This window comes from Entelurus aequoreus, linkage group LG23 (genome assembly GCF_033978785.1).
Source record: "Entelurus aequoreus isolate RoL-2023_Sb linkage group LG23, RoL_Eaeq_v1.1, whole genome shotgun sequence".
Lineage (NCBI taxonomy): Eukaryota > Metazoa > Chordata > Actinopteri > Syngnathiformes > Syngnathidae > Entelurus > Entelurus aequoreus.
Genome location: NC_084753.1, coordinates 39,606,617 through 39,627,437, shown reverse-complemented (window position 1 = coordinate 39,627,437; position 20,821 = coordinate 39,606,617). Strand labels below are relative to the sequence as shown.

At 41.4% G+C, this 20,821-nt stretch overlaps 2 protein-coding genes across 3 annotated transcripts in view; both read left to right on the top strand.

The window, feature by feature from the left end:
* The window catches only part of LOC133640879 (histone-lysine N-methyltransferase PRDM9-like), a 56,208-nt gene that overhangs the window by 24,602 nt on the left and 10,785 nt on the right, over window positions 1–20,821 (top strand). Inside the window, exon 5 of the mRNA XM_062034561.1 lies at window positions 18,818–18,983. Within this exon, the coding sequence (XP_061890545.1) occupies window positions 18,818–18,983 (166 nt within the window). The remainder of the gene's footprint in view (window positions 1–18,817; window positions 18,984–20,821) is intronic.
* Window positions 5,955–17,555, top strand: LOC133640686 (gastrula zinc finger protein XlCGF8.2DB-like). 2 transcript variants are annotated; one of them, XM_062034248.1, is made up of 2 exons: window positions 5,955–6,354; window positions 15,660–17,551. In XM_062034248.1, the coding sequence occupies exon 2, from the start codon at window positions 15,710–15,712 to the stop codon at window positions 16,829–16,831; it is 1,122 nt and encodes a 373-aa protein (XP_061890232.1). In that variant the 5' UTR covers window positions 5,955–6,354; window positions 15,660–15,709; the 3' UTR covers window positions 16,832–17,551. The 2 variants fall into 2 exon arrangements, with proteins under 2 accessions (XP_061890232.1, XP_061890231.1); XM_062034247.1 differs by lacking the exon at window positions 5,955–6,354 and adding an exon at window positions 8,050–8,261 and having other exon boundaries at window positions 15,660–17,555.

Here is a 20,821-nt window from a genome sequence, read left to right as displayed (position 1 = left end):
ACAGAAATACAGTCTATAGATATATAGATATCTAATGTATCTATACATTGTTTATGTAGGATATACAGTATGCATGTATGTATATAACCTAATCATTTTATTTCTTCAATTTAAAATTAGTTGATCGTTGTTTTCCCCTTCTCTGGGATTATATTCCCAGTTTTGATCCCGGACGTCTGGTCACTTATAGCATATAAGAATATTCTATTACTGTTAAGCAAACTATGAATAATAAAACACGGCAAAACATGTGTCCTTTATCATAGCTACACGTATGACAAAAAAACACGTAAAAATCAGTGGTATTCAGCAGAGGTGTGGACTCGAGTCACATGACTTGGACTCGAGTCAGACTCGAGTCATGAATTTGATGACTTTAGACTCGACTTGACAAAATGTAAAGAGACTTGCAACTCGACTTAGACTTTAACATCAATGACTTGTGACTTCAATTGGACTTGAGCCTTTTGACTTGACATGACTTGCTACTTTCCCCAAAACCTGAAGCTCAAAAAGTTATTTGGGAGTGCTCCGTAGCTTTCATTTTGTACGTGTCTGTCTATCAGCGTGTGTGCTGCGTGTCAGCGTGTGTGCTCTCAGTACAACAGCCAATCAAATTGCACAGCATTGATCCAATCAAATTGCAGGACAACTAATGAACAAGAGTTGTCAAACAACGCACCAGTGAGAAAGATTTATACCAAAGTTGGTTTCGTTCGGGTATAAAAACTACGACTTGGTCAACGAATTGCCGTATGCAAATCACGCAGTTCGAATATTACAGACGGAGACGCAACAACTTCCAACTTCGTTGGACATTTGAAGTTGCACAAAGAAGGGTAAGTTTTGAATGTAAGATAACGTTTATTGGCTAAGTAACATGACTTTTATTTGCTGTGTAGTTAAATCAGTGAGGCTGTAAAGTCACTGCTAACGTCATAACCATAGACATCTTATAAGGGTACACAGCATCGAGCGCTACTGCCTACTGGCGCAGACGAGACGCGGGGCCGCCATCTTGGAGTGGTGATCCGCTCCACTCAGTGCAATTCATTTGGCAGGAGCAATGAACTGTCAACGCATTTAATTCATTTTACCTCACTGAATACCACTCATTTTCACGCGCTTTTTTGTCATACGTGTAGCTATGATAACGGACACATGTTTTATTATTCATAGTTTGCTTAACAGTAATAGAATATTCTTATACGCTATAAGTGACCAGACGTCCGAGATTAAAACTGGGAATATAATCCCAGAGAAGGGGGGAAAAAACGGTCAGCTATTTTTAAATTGAAGAAACAATATGATTACGTTATATATACATGCTACATAAACAATGTATGAATACATTAGATATCTATATATCTTATAGACCGTATCTCTGTTGCTGCAGCAGCAGAGAGTTTATTCTGTCGTGACACTTTGTATTGATATTTTGTATTACATTCTTCCCTTAAATGATCATGTTTACAGTGATTGTTATATATGTATTTTTTATGTATGTCGCTTTGGATAAAAGCGTCTGCCAAATACTTAAACATATATAAACACCTGGAAGTCTTTATATCAGCTAAAACCACCCATCTGTTTCACTGGATTCAGAATAAAACCAAATTCTGTTTTACCCAACAATGTTAGTATTTGAATATTGTTACTTGAAGACTTATTCCTGGTTACAATTATACTGTTAAGAAAGTATTGTCTTATATTTTGCCTAAAATGAGAATGCATTATAATCAATGGCGGCTGGTGAATTTTGTTTTAGGTGGGGCAGAAAGTTTGTAAACCAAACCCCTGTAGGGGCGTCATCCTCCCCCAGAAGATTTATTTGTGGTTTTCACATACAAATATTGAAGATCTTTGCTCCTTCTCAACTCTGTGGTAATGTTATTTTCATAAAATACAACCAATAGTACATTAATGTTAAATCTTACTTGTGAAAAGTAATCCCCCGATTCCTATTTTCAACAGTCCGCTCATTTGAGCAGGAAAACGCAGAACACCAGCCCGGCATCTTTGTTTTCTACCTGTCAACTGTCAGTTTAGGCTGCTCGCCGGCTCCTCATCACCACTTCAAGATGCAAATTGCTCGCGTCACAGCAACCAATATTGCGTCTACTTATAAGATGTTTATGGTTATAACATCATTTCAAACACGGCAATATGTTGCGTCCACTGCAGTTTTCTACCTTATTCATACTTTTTGTCAAGTGATTTTTTAAGCAGGGTTGCATGAGGTACCTACACTTAACGTTACGTTAGTCAATGTATCACACACAGTAACATAACGTTAGACGGCGGTCAGCAGCACCGCATATTTTAGCCACCTACAAAAAGACAAACATAGTCAAATAAAGGTCAGTTAAAATATATACTATATTAAGAATATGTGTACATATTGCATAGGGCCCTGACATCTAAAAAGTACAACTCTGTTCATTGTTATGTTCATGTATTTGTTATGTTGTTCATGTGTACGCACACATCAACACACATACAGTATGAGATTAGATCAATGAGATAAGGTAAGAACAGAATAGAAACTGCTGTGGAACTAGTTACAATGCAATATGCCATGGAAATACAATGTTATAAATAAATGATAAATGGGTTATACTTGTATAGCGCTTTTCTACCTTCAAGGTACTCAAAGCGCTTTGACAGTATTTCCACATTCACCCATTCACACACACATTCACACACTGATGGCGGGAGCTGCCATGCAAGGCGCTAACCAGCAGCCATCAGAGGCAAAGGGTGAAGTGTCTTGCCCAAGGACACAACGGACGTGACTAGGAAGGTAGAAGGTGGGGATTGAACCCCAGTAACCAGCAACACTCCGATTGCTGGCACAGCCACTCTACCAACTTCGCCACGCCGTTAACACTTTTGTACAAATAAGTACAGTTGCACTTGTTTTTGCAAATGTGTTTATTCTGTAAAGGAATTAGTTAAATGTTTAAAATTGTTTAAACTATTAAAATGACTGGTTAATAGTGCTATTATGAATTGCAATGTCAGTACTATTTTCTTTCCTGCTATTTCAAATGCACTTGTTTTAATAAATAAATACAGCGGTTTAAAAGCATACACAATCTGTGTAAAAATATTAGTCTGTGGTCAAAAGGACTTGAAAGGACTCGAAACTCAAAATGCAGGACTTGTGACTTGACTTGAGACTTTCCAGTCTTGACTTTGGACTTGACTCGGGACTTGCCTGTCTTGACTCGGGACTTGACTCGAGACTTGAGGGCAAAGACTTGAGACTTACTTGTGACTTGCAAAGCAATGACTTGGTCCCACCTCTGGTATTCAGTGAGGTAAGATGAATTAAATGCGCTGACAGTTCATTGCTCCTGCCAAATGAATTGCACTGAGTGGAGCGGATCACCACTCCAAGATGGCGGCCCCGCGTCTCGTCAGCGCCAGTAGGCAGTAGCGCTCGATGCTGCCTACCATTATAACATGTCTATGGTTATAACGTTAGCAGTGAGTTTACAGCCTCACTGATTTAACTACACAGCAAATAAAAGTTACGTTACTTAGCCAATAAACGTTAGCTTACATTCAAAACTTACCGTTCTTTGTGCAACTTCAAATGTCGAACGAAGTTGGAAGTTGTTGCGTCTCCGTCTGTAATCTTCGAACCGCATGCTTTGCATACTGGAATTCGTTTTTTGTTGACCAAGTCGTAGTTTTAATACCCGAACGAAACTATTTTTGGCATCATTTTTCCTCACTGGCGCGTTGTTTGAGAGCTCTTCTTCGTTGGTTATCCTGCAATTTGATTGGATGAATGCTGTGGGACGAAAATAACGTGGATCTAATTTGATTGGATGTTGTACTGACAGGAAAAACACGCTGACAGACAGACACATACACAATTAAAGATACGGAGCGCTCCTGAATAACTTTTTAATCTTTGGGTTTTGGGGAAAGTAGCAAGTCCTGTCAAGTCAAAAGGCTCAAGTCCAAGTGAAGTCACAAGTCATTGATGTTAAAGTCTAAGTCGAGTTACAAGTCTCTTTACATTTTGTCAAGTCGAGTCTAAAGTCATCAAATTCATGACTCGAGTCTGACTCGAGTCCAAGTCATGTGACTCGAGTCCACACCTCTGGTAATTTGTATTCCGTAGTCCAAATTAGGGCCTCTTCCCTACGAGGAGTGATCCAGCCCACCTGCGAATGTCAAACTAAGGGGCCTTATCTTATTATGTGCTCAAACTGAAATACTACTATTTACTTAAACTTGGTCGTTCGCTTTCTCCAAGGTGAATATAAACCTTCACCATAAGCAAAACATAATATGAGTTAATTAGTTCACTTCAGTATCTAATGGTGCATCAGAATTGGTGTTTTGTAGGAAGAATGTTGTTCCTGTTTTGTGTGGGCCTTGTGTGTCCTCACCCAGCCAGTCTCTGGTAAACAATGTCCCATCATGCTGACATCCACTGAATGTGAGGGCTCATAAAACACCACATAAACATACATAGGCCAGCCCCTGGGGTCGACTTCCCAAGGATGCTGAGTGTCTCCTATCTTGGGGAGTTGTGAAGAAGTTGTAACGGACAGGACACTGACGGCCAAGTGGGGGGTTTGATTGATTGATTGATTGAGAAGTTTATTGACATCTTAAAGAATTGAATCCATGTAATGTTTTAAAAAGGCAAATGGATGGCACAAAAAGCCAAAAGGCTTGTTTCCATTGAGGTCCATTAAGTCAGTATTTTGGTGAGCAACAGGGCCCCAAAATTGTAAACTGACTGACACTGTGTAAGAGAGACATGGCACCATCTGTGTCCTATTTGATACGATGACATTCAGCAATTTTCAAGGTCCAACTTTTATTTCAGCCACGCCTTCTTCTCGTTAACAACGATGCCAAAAGAATGCCGTCAGAACTAATAAATAAGACAAACAGAACTTACAATTAGTCCGACATCCCATAAAAGAAAACACATTGATTTCACATACATTATCAGAAAGAATCATACCTCATTGGCCTCACAAACTCCGAGGGAATAAAGTTTATTTTCAAGCCGAGACTCCATTAACCTCTTACATCGAATGCTTGCTGTCTCATGCTGCTTCCCTTATTCTGTCACATATTAATTGTCCCCCCAACAATGTGACCAAACCGGAACAAAAAATATGTCCCCCTCCAATTGACATGGGTTTTGTAACAAAAATAAAGTTAACATATACTTGCATGAATTAACCAAAGGAAATACATTTTTAATCACATTATATGTAAATATGAACTTATATTTATACATTGTATTTATTTACTCTAACCAACTATGAATTATATAACATATATACAATGTGCTTCTGTCAGCAGCTACACTTTTCCTAACTAAGAGTTTCCCGCTTGTCTCCAACCCTTCCTTCCCCCATGCATTCCTGAGCTAAGACAAAAGGTGTGTGCCTCACCGACACTCTCCTGTAAACAGACGACCTTTATCTTTTGAGGCTTCCAATAAATACTCCAAAAAAAAGGTATTCTCTGAACATTTCTTATTAAATAGATTATTACATTGTAACACAACAGACACTTTACTTTTGCTTGTCCTTATGTCCTTATGGTTGTGATCTCTCGGATGCAGAATTTTACACCAGTAAAACCAGCAAAGCAGTAATTATAGTCTGCAAATTGTGTTGTTGTTGAATGATATTTATCTGATTTAAAGTCAAATACAGTTTATATATTTGTCTGTCTATCTGTGTTGGCCCTGTGATGAGGTGGCGACTTGTCCAGGGTGTACCCCGCCTTCCGCCCGAATGCAGCTGAGATAGGCTCCAGCACCCACTGCGACCCCGAAAGGGACACGCGGTAGCTAAATGGATGGATGGATCATTTGTTGCCGTGCTTTTTTTTGTAGACACCATGCAAACATACATTTAGAATGAATCGTTCATGACTTGCCCATCACTATGACCCTTTGGACCCGCCCCTAAGTGACGCATGCGTGGAGGATATGCGCTTTGCAGCAAAGTCCTCCTTTACTCCACACACGCTTCTAAGCCTCGGCACATCTCCTCACATCGCTACTAACTACACTTTATTCATCCTCCGTGTCAGGATAAACTCCACTCGTCTCAGTCAACTTTGGGGATTATTAGGCCCGCTTAGCTTGCTAGTTGTTTTAGCGCGCTAGTTAGCTTAGCATGCTAGTTAGCTTAGCTTGTTAGTTGTTTTAGCGCACTAGTTAGCTTAGCGTGCTAGTTAGCTTAGCGTGTACGATAGCAGAGTACAAAGAGGAACTTTCTCGAACAAAAGAAGAGAACAAAAGACTACGTCAACTACTGGAGGCTGTTTTCAAGAAACCTCAAGTTGTGTTACACAGAACAGGTTTGTTTACTTCTTACTCTCACATGTTTACTAACTTTATATTCCATCGTTAACATGAACATGACGTGTTAGATTAATTTTGATTAATAGGTGTACTCAGACACATGATTTTTATTGTGTTATTAATGGGATTATCAGACAGCAGTCATTTCCATTAGATAATGTTCAAATATAGGTGATTTGGCACACTTATAATTAAAAAAACAAAAATAATGTTGTTTTTCAACAGATATGTACTAGTATTGTATATGTGGATGTGGGCCCTGCTTTGGAAATAATGTGTACCCCTTTCAGAGATCACATTTAGTTCCACTTCAAACATTCACATGATCCACAATGAGATGAGATGGTATAACGTGAACAGTTCTGGAACTTTCTAACTCGGGGGGGAAAACGGGATCTCGTTGGAAGCGCGATGTATGAGCAGACGCCGTTTGGGTATAACAAAATGGTGTCTGCCAATGTAGTTTACAATGTCACTACGTCACTAGTTGTCAAACTTTTATCACCAAGTACCACCTCAGCATAGCAGGCCATAATTATTCATAAAAAACAAGGAAGACACGTTATTTAACAAGTATATTTAATATTTTTAGTTACTGTAACATTACACACAGTTTGAACAGTAACACTGTGTTTGCATGTAGGAAAATAAAACACTGCACTTAAATAATTAAATGATATTTGGCGTACCACTGGGTGATGCCCGCGTACCACTAGTGGTACACGTACCACAGTTTTAGAATCCCTGCACGGTCGGTTCAGGAAGACTTGATCAATGCACGCGTGCGCCAAGACAACGTCACTTCCTTTTTACTTGTTTTACGTCAGTTATGTTCGTGCATTTTGTCATCTTTATTTGAATAACAATGTCACATAAAAGGTGACATGCTGATCATTTACAAATTACGGAGCCCCTAAAGGGACATGGGTACAATTTTTTCTTAAATATGTATCTCGTGCGCACCAGAAACTATCTGGTGTGCACCAGATAGTTTCTGGTGCGCACTAGTTAGTTTTTAGGATGCAGCTTCCTCAGTTGACCTCTGACCTGGTCCACAGAGATGACTAATGTCTGCTAGAGGTGGTGGAGGAGGAGCAAGAGGGGGGTGCAGCCATGGCTGGGGGGGAGGCGTGTTGAGGGGAGAAGAAGAGGGGGTGGCTGCGATGAGGAGTGGGAGTTGGGGAGGACACGTGCTGGTTGAAGAAGTTCTTCAACTCATTGGCCCTCTCTATTGTCCCCCCTACTGCTCTGGTCTTTGTCTTGTGGCCTGTGATGGTTTTCACACCTTCCCAGACCTCCCTCATGTTGTTCTGCTGCAGCTTCTTCCTGTAGCTGTCCTTAGCCTTCCTCACCTCCCGCTGTGCTGCTCTCATTGCCTCCCTGTCTCCACTCCTGAAGGCAGCTTTCTTCTTGTTGAGGACAGCTTTAAAGGCCTACTGAAAGCCACTACTAGCGACCACGCAGTCTGATAGTTTATATATCAATGATGAAATCTTAACATTGCAACACATGCCAATACGGCCGGGTTAACTTATAAAGTGACATTTTAAAATTCCCGGGAAATATCCGGCTGAAACATCGCGGTATGATGACGTATGCGCGTGACGAAGTCCGAGTAACGGAAGTTATGGTACCCCGTAGAATCCTATACAAAAAGCTTTGTTTTCATTTCATAATTCCACAGTATTCTGGACATCTTTTGCAATTTTTTTAATGAACAATGAAGGCTGCAAAGAAGACAGTTGTAGGTGGGATCAGTGTATTAGCAGCGGACTACAGCAACACAACCAGGAGGACTTTGTTGGAGCGCTAGCCGCCGACTTCACCTTGACTTCCTACGTCTCCGGGCCGCCAAACGCATCGGGTGAAGTCCTTCGTCCTTCTGCCGATCGCTGGAACGCAGGTGAGCACGGGTGTTGATGAGCAAATGAGGGCTGGCTGGCGTAGGTGGAAAGCTAATGTTTTTAGCATAGCTCTGTACAGTCCGGTTCCTAAGTTAGCTTCAATGGCGTCCTTAGCACAGCCTGGAAAGCATTAACCGTGTGTTTACATGTCCACGGTTTAATAGTATTGTTGATTTTCTATCTATACTTCCAGTCAGGGGTTTATTTCTTTTGTTTCTATATGCAGGTAAAGCAAGATGCTATCACGTTAGCTCGTAGCTAAAGCATTTCGCCGATGTAAAAGGCACTGAATGTCCATTTCGCGTTCTCGTCTCTCATTTTCAAGAGGATATAGTATCCGAGGTGGTTTAAAATACAAATCTGTGATCTACAATAGAAAAAGGAGAAAGTGTGGAATCCAATGAGCCAGCTTGTACCTAAGTTACGGTCAGAGCGAAAAAAGATACGTCCATCGCTGCCTCTCAAGTCATTCACTGTAACGTTCCTCATCTACGAATCTTTCATCCTCGCTCTAATTAATGGGGTAATCATCACTTTCTCGGTCCGAATCTCTCTCGCTCCATTGTAAACAACGGGGAATTGTGAGGAATACTAGCTCCTGTGACGTCACGCTACTTCCGGTACAGGCAAGGCTTTTTTTTATCAGCGAGCAAAAGTTGCGAACTTTATCGTCGATTTTCTCTACTAAATCCTTTCAGCAAAAATATGGCAATATCGCGAAATGATCAAGTATGACACATAGAATGGATCTGCTATTCCTGTTTAAATAAAAAAAATCATTTCAGTAGGCCTTTAACCTCCTGTGTTACCCAGGGTTTGTTATTAGGGTAGCACCGAACAGTCTTAGCAGGGCAGGTCACGTCTACGCAGAAGTTGAGGTAATCCGTAAGACAGTGAGTCAGACCATCAATGTCCTCACCATGTGGAAACTGTGTACCATTTGTCTGTCACACAATGACATCACACTAAGACATTCAGTGACAGTTTTCCAGTGTTTATCAGTGATTTTTCTTTAGTTATTTAGAATTTTGGTACAGTAAAAACCTTTTTAAAAAAGTGTTTGCGAGTGAAATTTTCTGAAATTTGTAGTTATATTCTTGCTATCGTTTACATTTTCAGAATGTATAATATTGTCTTTTAGAGAAATGCTTTGACATTTTTGTCAGGTTCAAACATTGATGACATCTATTAGACAAGACAAGAAGCAAAGAAATCAAACAGAGACAGGATTTAATTTAGCTTATGAGGAGAAACATCTGGGCTGCAACTTTGAACAGTTTCCCACCACGCTCTGACGAGGGAGTTCCACGCGTCCTTTTTTATTTGGGCCTTGGTTTGGGCCTCGATTATCAAATTGGTTGTTAGTTGCAGCCCTAATATATATATATATATATATATATATATATATATATATATATATATATATATATATATATATGTATAGGTAACCCGTGGTGCAACGCACAGGGCCAGTACCTTGTACGGCCCTGATGAGACGGAGGAGGACCCAGGCCCGGACACCCCCCACAGTGCCTGGAACCTCCAAGCACCACCGGCGCAACCCCGGGGCAGACCGTCGGAGGGGGGACGCGTGGCGTGGAGCGCTACCTGGACACAAGTCGAGGGACTGATCACCCTCGGCTGGGTCGCCCGGGAAAGGGTGTTTGATTAAGACCCGAAACACCCTATGACCCCGGGAGAATCACTGATGATGTGTCCAGGTTGCACCGTAAGGTGTATTTATGAAACCGATCCAGTATGGCATCGCCATTGACTTCCAGGAAGAGGCTGGATGACAACCCCGAAAGAGTGGTGACAACTGGAGAGACAGTTGACAGCTCGGAAAGACGGCAACCGGGGCAGGGACGGGTAGCATCCCAAGCTGCAGCTCCCGCAAGGGAGCACCCATATAACGCTGCGAAAAACCCTGAAGACACATAAGATCAAGATAGGCTGCCTGAGGTAACCCGTGGTGCAACGCACAGGGCCAGTACCTTGTACGGCCCTGATGAGACGGAGGAGGACCCAGGCCCGGACACCCCCCACAGTGCCTGGAACCTCCAAGCACCACCGGCGCAACCCCGGGGCAGACCGTCGGAGGGGGGACGCGTGGCGTGGAGCGCTACCTGGACACAAGTCGAGGGACTGATCACCCTCGGCTGGGTCGCCCGGGAAAGGGTGTTTGATTAAGACCCGAAACACCCTATGACCCCGGGAGAATCACTGATGATGTGTCCAGGTTGCACCGTAAGGTGTATTTATGAAACTATATGTATATATGTACTGTATATTAGGGCTGGGCGATATGGCCTTTTTTTAATATCTCGATATTTTTAGGCCATATCCCGATACACCATATATATCTCGATATTTTGCCTTAGCCTTGAATGAACACTTGATGCATATAATCACAGCAGTATGATGATTCTATGTGTCTACATTAAAACATTCTTCTTCATACTGCATTAATATATGCTACTTTTAAACTTTCATGCAAGTCAATTTAGCAAAAGTTTATTTATTAAACAGTTATTAAAGGCCTACTGAAAGCCACTACTACCGACCACGCAGTCTGATAGTTTATATATCAATGATGAAATCTTAACATTGCAACACATGCCAATACGGCCGGGTTAACTTATAAAGTGCAATTTTAAATTTCCCGCGACACTTCCGGTTGAGAACGTCTATGTATGATGACGTATGCGCGTGACGTCAATGGTTGAAACGGAAGTATTCGGACCCCATTGAATCCAATACAAAAAGCTCTGTTTTCATCCCAAAATTCCACAGTATTCTGGACATCTGTGTTGGTGAATCTTTTGCAATTTGTTTAATGAACAATGAAGACTGCAAAGAAGAAAGCTGTAGGTGGGATCGTTTTATTAGCGGCGGACTACAGCAACACAACCAGGAGAAGTGAGATTCGGACCGAGAAAGCGACGATTTCCCCATTAATTTGAGCGAGGATGAAATATTTTTAAATGAGGAAAGTGCAAGTGAAGGACTAGTGGGGAGTGGAAGATGCTGTGAGAGCCGGGGGTGACCTGATATTCAGCTGGGAATGACTACAACAGTAAATAAACACAAGACATATATATACTCTATTAGCCACAACACAACCAGGCTTATATTTAATATGCCACAAATTAATCCCGCATAAAAACATCTAGGTGTTTGTTATGCTAGCTCCTAGCTACTAGCTCGAGCTAGTTATAGCTCGAGCGGGTAATATGGACGGGATCCCGTATATATAACCCGCCAATACAATTCAAACACCTGCATAACACACACACTCACTCAGCCCAAACAACCGTTCACCTAACCCAAGGTTCATAAAGCATATATATTTAATCAAAGTTACGTACATGACACGCACGTACGGGCAAGCAATCAAATGTTTGGAAGCGCGCGGGTGGGACCTGATATTCAGCTGGGAATGACTACAACAATAAATAAACACAAGACATATATATACTCTATTAGCCACAACACAACCAGGCTTATATTTAATATGCCACAAATTAATGCTAATGCTAGCTCCTAGCTCCTAGCTACTAGCTCGAGCTAGTTATAGCAAGCGATCAAATGTTTGGAAGCGCAGCTGTGTACTCACGTTATCGCAACTGTGTATCCAAATCAAAGTCCTCCTGGTAAGAGTCTCTGTTGTCCGAGTTCTTCCATCTTGACTGCATCTTTCGGGAATGTAAACAAAGAAGCGTGTACGTGTTGTTGCTGACTTCCCTCGCAAAATAGACACTTCGCACCGAAAACTTTCTTCTTTGCTTGCTCAGCTTCTTTCTCCATAATGCAATGAACAAATTGCAACAGATTCACCAACACAGATGTCCAGAATATTGTGGAATAATGAGATGAAAACAGAGCTATTTCATATTGACTTCAATGGTGTCCGAATACTTCCGTTTCAATGATTGACGTCACGCGCATACGTCAACCCTCAGAGGCGTTTCGAACCGGAAGATTAGCGGGAAATTTAAAATTGCACTTTATAAGTTAACCCGGCCGTATTGGCATGTGTTGCAATGTTAAGATTTCATCATTGATATATAAACTATCAGACTGCGTGGTCGGTAGTAGTGGCTTTCAGTAGGCCTTTAAGCTTCGCCAAGCTGGAAAGCATTAACCGTGTATTTACAGGTCCATGGTTTAATAGTATTGTTGATTTTCTGTCTATCCTTCCAGTCAGGTGTGTATTTCTTTTGTTTCTATCTGCATTTAAGCACGATGCTATCACGTTAGCTCCGTAGCTAAAGTGCTTCACCGATGTATTGTCGTGGAGATAAAAGTCACTGTGAATGTCCATTTCGCGTTCTCGACTCTCATTTTCAAGAGGATATAGTATCCGAGGTGGTTTAAAATACAAATCCGTGATCCACAATAGAAAAAGGAGAAAGTGTGGAATCCAATGAGACAGCTTGTACCTAAATTACGGTCAGAGTGAAAAAAGATACACCCTGCACTGCCTCTCTAATCCTTCACTTTAACGTTCCTCATCCACAAATCTTTTATCCTCGCTCAAATTAATGGGGTAATCGTCGCTTTCTCGGTTCGAATCTCTCTCGCTCCATTGTAAACAATGGGGAAATGTGAGGAATCCTTCCTCCTGTGACGTCACGCTACTTCCGGTATGGGCAAGGCTTTTTTTTATCAGCGACCAAAAGTTGCGAACTTTATCGTCGTTGTTCTATACCAGGGGTCGGCAACCTTTACCACTCAAAGAGCCATTTTGACAAGTTTCACAAATTAAAGAAAACAATGGGAGCCACAAAACTCTTTTGAAAATTTAAAATGAAATAACACTGCATACAAAGCTTTTTTTGCTTTGTGCTATGTTTAAACCAGGGGTCTCAGACCCACGCCCCGGCCCGCACCTTAATATAAAAATGTAATGATAGTGCGACCCGCGATTGCGCCTGATTGCGTTATACTTGCCAACCCTCTCAATTTATCCGGGAGATTCCCGAGTTCCAGGTAGTGATGGTACTGCCTTTAGCGCCCTCTACAGCCTGCTCCAACAGCGAACCTGCTCGGCCACATGTTGAATGCAGCTTCCGCATGCACAGTGCACAATTAAGTGACAGCAAGGCATACTTGTTCAACAGACACACAGCTTACACTGACGGTGGTCGTATATAACAACTTTAACACTGTTACGTTACAAATATGCGCCACTCTGTGAACCCACACCAAAAAAGAATGACAAACACATTTCTGGAGAACATCCGCGCTGTAACACAACATAAACACAACAAAACAAACACCCAGAAACCCATGCAGCCCTAACTCTTCCGGTCTAAACCCCCCCCCCCCCCCCCTCCCCACCTACCACCATACCACGCCCACCTCAACCGACGCACGTAGGGGGCGCGGGTTGATGTGTGGGGGGGTTTGGTGGTAGCGGGGGTGTATAATGTAGACTGGCTGCATGGGATTCTGGGTATTTGCTGTGTTGTGTTTATGTCATGTTACTGTGCAGAGGTTCTCCAGAAATGTGTTTGTCATTCTTTTTTGGAGTGGGTTCACAGTGTGGCGCATATTTGTAACATAACAGTTTTAAAGTTGTTTTAATTGCCCACCGTCAGTGTAAGCTGTGTGGCTGTTAACCAAGTATGCCTTGCTGTCTCCTACGTTAGCAAGCAGAAGCTGCATACAACATGTGGCTGGGCTGGCATGTGATTTGTACAGGCAATAGAGGACAATTATTGCAGTACCGCTAAGGTACACTCTTAATTCAATTGTTAGGGTGAAAATCGGAGAATATTAGCCCCGGGAGATTATTAGGAGAGGCACTGACGTCCGTAAAACTTCAGGGAAAACCGGGAGGGTCGGCAAGTATGCAGCTGAGCCGCATCAGAGTGGTCAAAGAGCTGCATGCGGCTCCGGAGCCGCGGGTTGCCGACCCCTGTTCTATACTAAATCCTTTCAGCAAAAATATGGCAATATCGCGAAATGATCAAGTATGACACATAGAATTGATCTGCTATTCCCGTTTAAATAAAAATAATTCATTTCAGTAGGCCTTTATGCAGCTGTTGTGAGAGTAGCATATGTGTGTGTGTGTGCTCCTTTAAGAATGGCAGTATGTGGGGTGCGTGACGAGTAAGTGAGTGGGCAAGTTAGGAGAGGTAGCGCTAGCATGTGCAGGAGTGTCAATAGCATGGTGGATGTCCGCTTGTGCCCTGCGGACATTATAAATAAAGTGACCAAGTTGTAAATAATCGATGGCCTCGTCATTCCGACCAAAGAGAAAGGTCTCCCCTGCTCTCCTCGACCACGGTCTGGAAGCCGACAAGCAGGAAAGGTGTAAAACAGTACTTGCAACGCGGTGCCTCCCTGTTTAAAGCGTCACCTTTATTGTTAGTTTTGAAGCCCAAATTCCTCCATGTTGTACTTCACACCCTCATTATTAACCAGTAGAATTGTAGTTGTTTGCCTTTCTTCCTCTTCAAGATGTTATTGCTTGTATGCACTTTGTGTGTGCGCCTCGACCCTGTAGTCACTCAGATGAAAGAGCGGAAGCGATACTTTTCAAAGGTGGTATCGTACCGATTTCAATTGATTGTAATGTATATAATGTAATGTATTGTGGCCAAACAGCTCAATTTTTGTTTCATCTGACATCACATGGACTAAGATAAGACCTTCTGGAGGAAAGTTCTGTGGTCAGATAAAATAAATATGTAGCTGTTTGGCCACAATACCCAGCAATATGTTTGGAGGAGAAAAAGTGAGACTTTTAATCCCAGGAACACCAATCCCTACCGTCAAGTTGCTCTGGGCCTGTTTTGCTGCCAATGGAACTGGTGCTTTAAATGGCACAATGAAAAATGAGGATTATCTCCAAATTCTTCAGGACAACCTAAAATCATCAGCCCGGAGGTTGGGTCTTGGGCGCAGTTGGGTGTTCCAACAGGACAGTGACCCCAAACACACGTCAAAAGTGGTCAAGGAATGTCTAAATCAGGCTAGAATTAAGGTTTTAGAATGGCCTTCCCAAAGTCGTGTGGACAATGCTGAAGAAACAAGTCTATGTCAGAAAAACAACACATTTAGCACCAATTTTGTCAAGAGGAGTGGTCAAAAATTCAAGCAGAAGCTTGTGGATGGCTACCAAAAGCGCCTTATTGCAGTGAAACTTGCCAAGGGACATGTAAGCAAATATTAACATTGCTGTATGTATACTTTTGACCCAGCACATTTGCTCACATTTTCAGTAGACCCATAATAAATTCATAAAAGAACCACAAATAACCGAATCGTAAAGCAGACTCGAACATGAAATCTGAATTGGTAAAATCCTATCAATATCGTTCCTGACATGTGACTGAACAAAGATGGACTCCTCTAGAGCATGTTTGTCTTCTTGTGTCCTGCAGAAGTCTGTGAAGAACATCTTCTCTCTGAGCAACAGAAGTGGAGCTTCAGGATGGACAAGGAGGAGCCACAGCCCTTCCACATTAAGGAGGAAGAAGAGGCGCCACATACATTACAAATGCAAAGGGAAGAAAATAACCCACTGACCTCCCATTTTAAAGAGGAAGAGGAGGAACACAGCATCAGTCAGGAGGGAGAGCATCTTGAATGGTTGGAGGAGTTCCCAGTGACTGGTGTCCCTGTGAAGAGTGAAGATGATGAGGTCAAAGGTGAAAGTGAGGAGAAGAGAGAGGCGGAGCCTCCAAGCAGCAGCTCAACTCAACACATGACAACAGAAGCTGATGGAGACCACTGTGGAGGATCACAAGCAGACAAGCTCTTAGCTCCACTATCAGATAGTGAGGACACAACGTCACACTCTCCTGACACTGATGATGAAGACTCTAAAGATGATAAGACATGTCACACTGACAACACACACTTCACATGTTCTCACTGCGACAAAACTTTTAATGACCGTTGTCGTCTAAAAACACACATGAGAACACACACTGGAGAAAAAACGTTTTCATGTTCAATCTGCGGTAAAGATTTTAGTCATAGGCACAGTTTGAAAATACACATGAGAATACACACTGGAGAAAAACCTTTTTCCTGCTCAGAATGTGGTAAAGATTTTACTCAAAGGCAACATTTGAAAAGACACATGAGAACACACACTGGAGAAAAACCTTTTTCATGTTCAATCTGCGGTAAAGATTTTACTGAAAGGCAAAATTTCCAAGCACACATGAGAATACACACTGGAGAAAAACCGTTTTCATGTTCAATCTGCGGTAAAGATTTTACTCAAAGGCAACATTTCCAATTGCACATGAGAAAACACACTGGAGAAAAGCCTTTTTCCTGCTCAGAATGTGGTAAAAGTTTTGTAACAAATGAAAACTTAAAAGTACACATGAGAACACACACTGGTGAAAAACCATACCTCTGTTCAAGCTGCAACAAAAGCTTATGTCACCTAAAATCTTTGGAAGTACACATGAGAACACACACAGGTGAGAAAGTGTTGAGTTGCAGTGTGTGTGGTGAAAGATTCTCTTATAAGTACCAGTGTAAGAAACACAAGTGTGCTGGTGAGAACAGCAGCAGCAAAGTTAAAAGAAAACTTTAACTTTGACTCACTAACAACATCAGCACATATAACATGTGTGACATCATTGTTGTGTGTGTAACACAATCTTGTTATTATGCTTATAACATACATAGAGTAAATACTTCAGATTAGTGCTTTTATTTCAGTCAAGTACATGAGTTAATATACACATTTGTGTACTTTAAAATGAACAGAACAATTTGACTGAAAAGGTGAGAATAAACAGTACATAAAATATGTTGCATAAAATAAACATTTTATGTGTAGAAATTCATAATTCACTTTTATACTTATTCATAATAGTGTTTTATATATGTTTTTTTGAAATAATGAAGGGTTACATATATTATTTTCTAATTGTAGAAGATTCCATAGATGAACTCCTTTATATGATATACATATTTGTTTTACATGTGTTCATACCTTTGCTTTTGAGTACTCATAAATCCCTCTTAGTTCATATTTACTGGTTCACATCTGAAACATCTTCTGGACCACTTCTGGAAGCATATTATTATTTAATTTGTAAATCATTAGAGCAGTTGTCTTTTATACAATTTTAAAATGTGTGACTTTATGAATCATTTGTTGGGTCTCTATAATCCATTCTATTAATTGTCTTTATTACTCTCTTGTGTAATATGAATATTGTTGTGTGATTGTTTTATATGTATGTCCCCAGACATTTATGCAATAAACAATGTATGCTTCAACTGAAGTTGGGTACAATAAATGTAGTTAATATTTGTGGGTATGTATTTTATTCTATTTATTATCGCAGTCATTTTTTAAAATGTTTTCTTTATATGACTTACATGTAGTTTCCAGCTTACTTCATCATCTAGACTAACTCAGCCTGGAGGATGTGTGTAATGTTGAGATGTATTGGAGATGACTTGGTTTGTTTGGATGTTGTCATCCTGTCAATTGTTCTATTTAAACATGTTGTCAGATGTACTTCCTGCGGCAGCTGAGGAAACTTAAGGTGCCGACCGAGATGCTGGTGCAGTTTTACTCAGCCATCATAGAGTCCATCCTGACCTCCTCCATCACAGTGTGGTTCCCCAGCGCCACAGTCCAGGATAAGCATAGACTGCAGCGCATCGTACGTGCTGCTGAGAAGGTGATTGGCTGCAAGCTCCCATCCCTCCAGGACTTGTTCTCCTCCAGGACCAGGAGGCGTGTGGGTCGGATCACAGCTGACTCTTCTCACCCTGGACACAAACTATTCTCCCCTCAGGCAGGAGACTACGGTCCATCCAGACCCACACCTCGCGCCACCTGAACAGTTTTTTCCCCTCGGCCATCAGGCACATGAACAATAACTCCTAACAGTAGCTCCTTGAATTCCTTCTAAGTCTATAACAAGATCTGATAGCTCAGTTACAGCTCTTTTTATCACCAAATATGTGTTATATGTGTTTTATGTTGCACCATTGCACCAAGAAAAATTCCTAGATTGTGAACCCGTTCTCAAACAATGGCAATAAAACTATTCTGATTCTGAGATCTCGCGAGAGAAACAAGCAACCAGCTCTATTACTTCTTCTTCTTACTGGCAGTTTGCAGCCATGACTTGAAAGGTTCATACTGCCACCTACTGGACTGTAGAATGTAGTGTGGGCCATAGGACAGAAGCAGGAAATCCCGTTAAGAACCTGTGGAGGGCAGCAATACACCTAAGATGTTCTACTAGTCTGCTGGAAATAGAAAGAAGAAGAAGAAGGAGGAAAAAGCAAGATGGCGTTTGATGGAGAAAGTCTAAACGTGGGCATTATAGTTCTGTATTTTTAATCAGTGCATACATGTGCACATATATGTCGTTTAATAGAGTAAACATCGTCAATGATTGTTTGTATCCGTAAACATTAGTCTGAGCGCATTTTGACGCTTCTTCGCTTGTTAGCTAGCTTAGCTTGTTAGCTGCTAACAAAGACGTGACATATTCGTACAACTACGCGCGGATTAAGAAGACAGAATTAGTGATCAAAACACATCGCTTAGTTAAGATCAAGTGTGAGTGTAAAGTGTTGTGATTGTGTGAAAATGTGCGAAAGAACGATAACAGAGTACGAGGAGGAACTTTGTCCAACAAAAGAGGAGAAGGAGCGACAACATCAACTACTGGACGCTGTTTTCAAGAAACATCAAGTTGTGTTACACAGAACAGGTTTGTTTACTTCTTACTCTCACATGTTTACTAACTTTATATGTATTTATTACCGCCATTTTTAAATATGTCGTATGTAAGAATATGGGTGTTGTTGATGCACGTAAGTCTGGTACTTGCAACCACGTGGTTGCTTAGCTACCTGTAAAAATTAGTTACTTATCAATCAATCAATCAATCAATCAATCAGTGTTTACTTATATAGCCCTAAATCACGATTGTCTCAAAGGGCTGCACAAGCCACAACGACATACTCTGCTCAGATACCACATCAGGGCAAGAAAACTCAACCCAGTGGGATGACAATGAGAAACCTTGGAGGGGACCACAGATGTCCAGTCCATAGTGGATCTAGCATAATAGTGTGAGAGTCCAGTCCATAGTGGATCTAGCATAATAGTGTGAGAGTCCAGTCCATAGTGGATCTAACATAATAGTGTGAGAGTCCAGTCCATAGTGGATCTAGCATAATAGTGTGATAGTCCAGTCCATAGTGGATCTAACATAATAGTGTGAGAGTCCAGTCCATAGTGGATCTAGCATAATAGTGTGAGAGTCCAGTCCATAGTGGATCTAACATAATAGTGTGAGAGTCCAGTCCATAGTGGATCTAGCATAATAGTGTGAGAGTCCAGTCCATGGTGGATCTAGCATAATAGTGTGAGAGTCCAGTCCATAGTGGATCTAACATAATAGTGTGAGAGTCCAGTCCATAGTGGATCTAACATAATAGTGTGAGAGTCCAGTCCATAGTGGATCTAGCATAATAGTGTGAGAGTCCAGTCCATGGTGGATCTAGCATAATAGTGTGAGAGTCCAGTCCATAGTGGATCTAACATAATAGTGTGAGAGTCCAGTCCATAGTGGATCTAGCATAATAGTGTGAGAGTCCAGTCCAAAGTGGATCTAGCATAATAGTGTGAGAGTCCAGTCCATAGTGGATCTAACATAATAGTGTGAGAGTCCAGTCCATAGTGGATCTAGCATAATAGTGTGATAGTCCAGTCCATAGTGGATCTAACATAATAGTGTGAGAGTCCAGTCCATAGTGGATCTAGCATAATAGTGTGAGAGTCCAGTCCATAGTGGATCTAACATAATAGTGTGAGAGTCCAGTCCATAGTGGATCTAGCATAATAGTGTGAGAGTCCAGTCCATGGTGGATCTAGCATAATAGTGTGAGAGTCCAGTCCATAGTGGATCTAACATAATAGTGTGAGAGTCCAGTCCATAGTGGATCTAACATAATAGTGTGAGAGTCCAGTCCATAGTGGATCTAGCATAATAGTGTGAGAGTCCAGTCCATGGTGGATCTAGCATAATAGTGTGAGAGTCCAGTCCATAGTGGATCTAACATAATAGTGTGAGAGTCCAGTCCATAGTGGATCTAGCATAATAGTGTGAGAGTCCAGTCCATAGTGGATCTAGCATAATAGTGTGAGAGTCCAGTCCGTAGTGGATCTAACATAATAGTGTGAGAGTCCAGTCCATAGTGGATCTAGCATAATAGTGTGAGAGTCCAGTCCATAGTGGATCTAGCATAATAGTGTGAGAGTCCAGTCCATAGTGGATCTAACATAATAGTGTGAGAGTCCAGTCCATAGTGGATCTAGCATAATAGTGTGAGAGTCCAGTCCATAGTGGATCTAACATAATAGTGTGAGAGTCCAGTCCATAGTGGATCTAACATAATAGTGTGAGCGTCCAGTCCATAGTGGATCTAGCATAATAGTGTGAGAGTCCAGTCCATAGTGGATCTAACATATATATGTCATGTAGTAACATTCTTATAACATGTAATATATACATGATGTAAGTATATATGTCATGTAGTAACA

Bases quoted from the DNA above. Each gene is read 5' to 3' on its own strand.
- LOC133640686 (XM_062034247.1), top strand. From the start codon at position 8,072: ATGAACAATGAAGGCTGCAAAGAAGACAGTTGTAGGTGGGATCAGTGT. The intron at 8,262-15,659 runs GTGAGCACGGGT...TGTGTCCTGCAG, and splicing joins TGCCGATCGCTGGAACGCAG to AAGTCTGTGAAGAACATCTT.